Genomic DNA, 5,440 nt, shown 5'->3' on the forward strand with positions numbered 1-5,440 from the left:
GTTATCAAGAGAAAATTAGGAGGCTGTTTTACGTAATTATTGTTTTTACTCGCCAAGCCCTTGGCAGCAGGCGGCTAATCTGTTGAGAGGAATGGCGTAGGCCGTGGCGCAGCGGATATCTTTACTTTCAGGAAAGCCCAATGAAGACCTACACCCACCCTTATCTACACTCTAAATTTCTGATGACAATAATTGTAACTAAGCACCGGACTTCTTGCGACCAAATCTGAGATCAGATACTTTACTTTAACAAGTTCGTATACCTTTCCTCACATTCTTTACGGTAGCCGAAAATCCCGATCGTGTTATACAGGGTGGCCGCTCTGCCCCGTCTTTTTAAAAGAGGTAGACTAGCCCGCCCGCACGACCTCTCCCGTCCCCTCTCACCTCCCCTCTCCGTCTGCAAGCGGGCTAGTCTACCTTTTCAAAATGACGGGGCAGAGCGGCCACCCTGTATAGACCATTTCAGGGTTAGGTGATAAGAAGAAGAAAAGGATAACAAACCGGAAAAGCACTGCTTTCTAATCGGACCCACCCTCCATCCCTCTTCACCCCTCGCCCAACAACTGTTTCCTGTTTCGGTTATTATTTTCTTCTCCTTGATCACCGAAACTGAAATGGTCTATTGCGTTGCGTAGTTGTGCAGTGCTCATAAGTCCATTTTCCGAGCTGAAAGTACAGAACTTTTTAATTTTGCCCTTCCTTGCGAAACATTTGAAAGCGGTCGAAAGTGACCACTTGTTATACACTTGTGTTCCCTGCTTTGCACTCGTTGACTTAAGTGTACCACTTCTTCACAACGACGACAATCGAATCGATTTCTCCCTTTTGTTTCCCTTTTCTCTAAGCAGATGTAACCCGCACGTGCTACTTATGCGCTCGGAGCCGAGGGAGCTCGCTAATCCCTCCCTACCCGAGAGCCGCTGAAGGGGTGGCCGATTGGCGTCTTTATTGGGGACGACTTCGCGAGCCACTCCCGGGGGCGCGCTGAGGGCTGGCAGGAAATGGACCCAGCCTTTAGCCTTAGCACCTAGTACCAGCAGCCGGATCACGGGCCCCGTCCCCAACTCCGAATCCCACCTCGAGCCCCAACCCCCCACACTGATATCAGTCTGAAAAGCATTCGCCAGCTTTTCTCAAGCCAGGATTGGACAAACTGAAGCTTCGTTGGCAAGAAGGTGCGAAGTGTTCCTTTGTGCAGGCTTGCACAGCAATGATTTGCATACACTTGTAACAGTGAACCGTATCCCATTCCCCATCCCCAGCCCGGAAAGTCGAAAGTCGCCCGAAGTCCGTGGCGCCATCCCGAGCACAAGCCTCGGGGTGGGCCGCGGGATTACGACTGCTACTGGACTGCGTCGGGCTGGGCTGCGGGCCGGGCCGAGGAGGCCGTGCTGCTGGGGCCTGGGGCCGGGCCCGCCGGGACCGGGGGAGACGTGAGCGCTGGGTATTAGGGCGTTAGGTGGCTCGCCCGGGCTGGGCTGCGTTTATTGCACCCGTCTTCTCCTGTGTGTGTGTGTGTGTGTGCGCGCGCGCGCTTGTGAGTGTGCGAGAGCGTGAGCGTGTCCCAGCAAAGATGAAGTAAATTTCACTATTCGCATGTACTAAAATGTTTTTTGGCATATTAATAAGATTTAAAACCGTGCGTAGGTAAGCTACGTAAACTAAACTACCGCAACGAAAACGGTGAGGAGTTTTTATAAAGAGGAAGAATTTTTATCATACTTCGAATGGTATAAGTTCGCTGACTCGTGACGAATATGGAAAAATTATTTCACATACGTATTTTCGAGGAAGTACATTACTGTTGTAATGGCATTTTTTCACAGGATGGTAATTTGACCATAGAAAGTCGAGGCAAGACGTGGACACTCAGACAGTTTTGGTAAAAATTCCCCACAAATTTTATCAGTGAAAATCAGGTCTGCCAACACAAACTGCAGGGGAGTAAGGTAGCCGGCAAGTGTTTTAGAGTAACCTAACGGGAAAATGAAAAATAAAACCGAATAAAAAAAGTTACGGACAAAGTCACAAAACAAAGGTCAAAAATATATAAACGCCATGAGCATGGTCGTAAGAGACGGGCTCCCGACTGGCCCCCTACCTGTTCCGACTCCCACATCTTCTCGCCAGTGTTTCTTTTTTTAGCGACTATATCATTGTGTGGGTGTGGAGAGAACGAAAGAACAAAGGAGGTTAGTGGAGGGGGAGGGATGGCGACAGAGGACTGATGTATGTGAAGGTGGCCCGCAACTGGAGGGGAAAAAAGAAGATTGTCTTTATTAATTCTCCTCATGGCAGAGGGACGCGCCTCGCAGCTCGCAAGAAAGAGAAACGCAGAAAAAGAAACCAAAAAGAAAAGGCGGGTTTCTAGTCGGGCAAGGCCCGCGATGAAAGGGAAGCTCGGGCAAATATGGAAGGATTCCAAACCTGCGGGAGGCGAGGGAGAGGGGAAGGACTTCGGCTCGGATGAATGAAACAGCATGAATGAATGCGCCAGCGCAGGGTGCACGTCTGACTGAATAGCCCCCTGTGCAAGAGCAGGCAGCCCGTACCCCGTACCACAGCACAGCCTGCTCCGCCAGCTGGTCAGCTTCTGGACCTCAAGTCCAAGTACATCAACATTTATCTTCATTCCCTCCCATAACACGACGGGCTTGTCGGGTCGCTCCACCGGGGCGCTTCGTTGCACCCCCCCCCCCCTCGTCCACGCCCGCTCTTTACTCCCTGCGTGTAATTGGATATGGAAATACCTTCTCTGGTGAGCTCCCGCACGACCGCGCCCCAAAATAAAAATTATTCACAAATTACTGAAACTTCAATAATTATTCAGGTGCTTTACATGGAAGGTGTCGGCGCGTCGGCTGGGGCAGCGGGTCGACGAGCCGTTAAAAAAAATATGTGAATATGTTTTGGGGCGAAGGCCTCGCAGGCTCCGACGGCTGGGCGAGAGTACGCGACACCTACACCCCGATAGAATCCCGGGGGCAGTGCCGGGGCCACGCCAAGCCCCACTCACGGGGGCTCAAGGCGGGATGGCGTGTGTTGCTCGAGAGTATTGCGTAAGAATACCGCGACGGGATCGATTGCAAGGCCTCTCCGCTTCCCTCCTGTCGTCCCGCGCTGCCTCTCTCCCCGCCCATACCTCTCTCTCTCTCCTTTCTCTTTCCCTCACATAACACGAAAACTATTTGTTCCCACCTACTTTCCCAAGCTTCTGCGAGCAGCACAGACGGGGGGAAAACTCGGTCCAATAACGCCGTCATTTTAACATGAGCTTTCAGTGAAAACTATAACTACCCCGTTTTTTGTTTACAAAATCTCTCAATTATTCTCCGCCCCCCCCCCTTCCTTACTCACTCCCTGTCTCAATTCCTCACCCCCGACCTCCCCTTTTCAATATCCCCCTCTGTCCCGCTCTTCCCGCTCCGGCAGTCTGATGGACCGGCACGACAGTCGTCGGCCTCACTCTCAGAATGCCAAGGACCCGCTCTCGGCCGGCCCCTGGACTCCACCTGTCAGGTTCGGGGCGTGGCGGAGCGTGGTGGTGACAGGGTTGCGGCTCGTGGCAGAGCGAGCGAGCGAGCGAGAGAGAGAGAGAGAGAGAGAGAGAGAGCGCAAGTCGGGGGAGGAGCATTGGACTAATACGGGCGTCTTCCGACTGTCGATAGCACGGTGCCCGGAACAGCCCAGGTCCTCTCATCCAGTCGTGTACTCACAGGCCGCGAAGTCCTGGAGCAGCTGGAACTCTGCCGGGGACAGCTTGTCCCACTGCAGGGCCATGGTGGCCATCACCGCTCCATCTGGAACAGAAACACAGTCACGTTACTTACTCGTGCGGGCGGCTTGTCCGGTACACGCCAGGCGTAGATCCATGGAGCCAAAGTGGGTGATATCCCCCCCCCCTCTTTCACACAACACAACATACACAAAACAGCGTAGTTGGTGTAAAGTTTCTCGCGTCAGCCTCGAAGGTAAGGTGTGAGGTAGAGGCGTCAAACATATAGCCTGCCCCCTCCCACTCCTCCAGAGGGCGGCCTGGTCACGCCCGCCGCTGCTGCCCCCGCACGGCCGCCGTGCGGTCCAGCTCCACTTCCGGTTGGGAGAGGACCTTCCTGCCCGTCTTGAGGCTTGCGCCCCAGGGTTAGGTGTTGGGGGGATGGGAGGACGACGAGGTGAGGGAAAGGAGAGGGGAGGGTTAGTGATCGCACCTCGTCACATTAACACCCTCCTCCCCCTCTCCTCTCCTCCCACCCTTCTCTGATGACCTCTCCTGCTCTTTCGCGCCTCATCAAACCGCGCCTTGCCCCTCCCTCGGCTCGGCCTTCGTGCCGGCCCGGCCGAGCTACACTGTGCCGGGCGGTGCCGGGTGTGCCGGGTGTGCCAGAGCGGACGGACGCTACGCAGTGTTTACGGGTTTGCCTACTCCCTCCACCCGGTCGCCTACACTGTAGATCTGGGGTGTCCAGTAACTGTGCGACAAAAGGTGCCCGACCCTAAAACCTGTGGTGACGTAAGTCGCACGGCCGCTGGACACCTTGTAGTTTGGACCCTTTCCCTGCAGAGGGGCCCAAGCAGGGAGTGTCCAACAACAGGACACCCTACCTAGGCTTGGCCTGGACCCTTGTGCAGGGAAAAGGGTGCCAAACCAAAAGGTGTCCAGCAGCTTTGCGACTGAAGTCGCACGGGTTTTAGGGTTGGAAACCTTTTTTTGTCACACAGTTACTGGACACCCCAGATTCACAGTGTAGGCGACCGGGTGGAGGGAGTAGGCAAACCCGTAAACACTGCGTAGCGTCCGTCCGCTCTGGTATACACCTTTAGAGTCGGGCACCTTTTGTCGTACAGTTGCTGGACACCCCGGATTTACAGTGTACTGGAAGTGACTACGTTCTGGTTTCCATTGTGTGTAAAGCCGTGGCTCATCCATGCGGGTCCCGTCACCCCAGGAACGATATTAGATTTAATGGTGTGACCTCAACCAGAAGGCCGTGTAGTATAGCGGGTGACTTAAGTAGCCTACACTACCGGGTCCAGCGACTTAAGTCACCCACCTGCTGGGCTGGGCACCCCCGATCTACAGTCTAGGCGGGGGGAGGTAGGCTGAGAGGATGCGAGGAAGGGAAGGGGGATAAGCGAGGAAGCAAGGAAGTGAGAGCAAGAGAGTGGAAGGGGCGAAAGGAGAAGGGAAGGGGAGGATGGGGTAGGACTGACGGACGACGGTCTTCATGATTTGCAGGTCCTTGGTCCTCCTATTACAGCGTTCGTCTTGCTGTCTCATGACCCACTCGCCCCCATCCCTCCTCCCTCTGCCCCGACCCCACGCCCAGTCCAGGTCCAGTCACTGTGGAATCCTGAGGCCGCATCTTCATCAGCTCGGTCAGGAACGCACCCTGCTGCTCGTCGGACAGAATCACCATTAGCCCCGTGCAGCGAGGGG

At 54.7% G+C, this 5,440-nt stretch overlaps 1 protein-coding gene across 1 annotated transcript in view; it reads right to left on the minus strand.

Moving 5' to 3' along the window:
• The window catches only part of LOC127751629 (diacylglycerol kinase beta-like), a 21,629-nt gene extending 17,830 nt beyond the window's left edge, over positions 1-3,799 (minus strand). The window contains exon 1 of the mRNA XM_052275447.1: positions 3,720-3,799. Coding sequence (XP_052131407.1) covers positions 3,720-3,792 — 73 coding nt within the window. The 5' untranslated portion in view covers positions 3,793-3,799. The remainder of the gene's footprint in view (positions 1-3,719) is intronic.
• Between the last annotated feature and the right edge of the window lie 1,641 nt (positions 3,800-5,440).

The sequence above is a fragment of the Frankliniella occidentalis genome, unplaced genomic scaffold (assembly GCF_000697945.3).
Source record: "Frankliniella occidentalis isolate FOCC.00 unplaced genomic scaffold, Focc_3.1 Scaffold8, whole genome shotgun sequence".
Taxonomy (NCBI): Eukaryota; Metazoa; Arthropoda; class Insecta; order Thysanoptera; family Thripidae; genus Frankliniella; species Frankliniella occidentalis.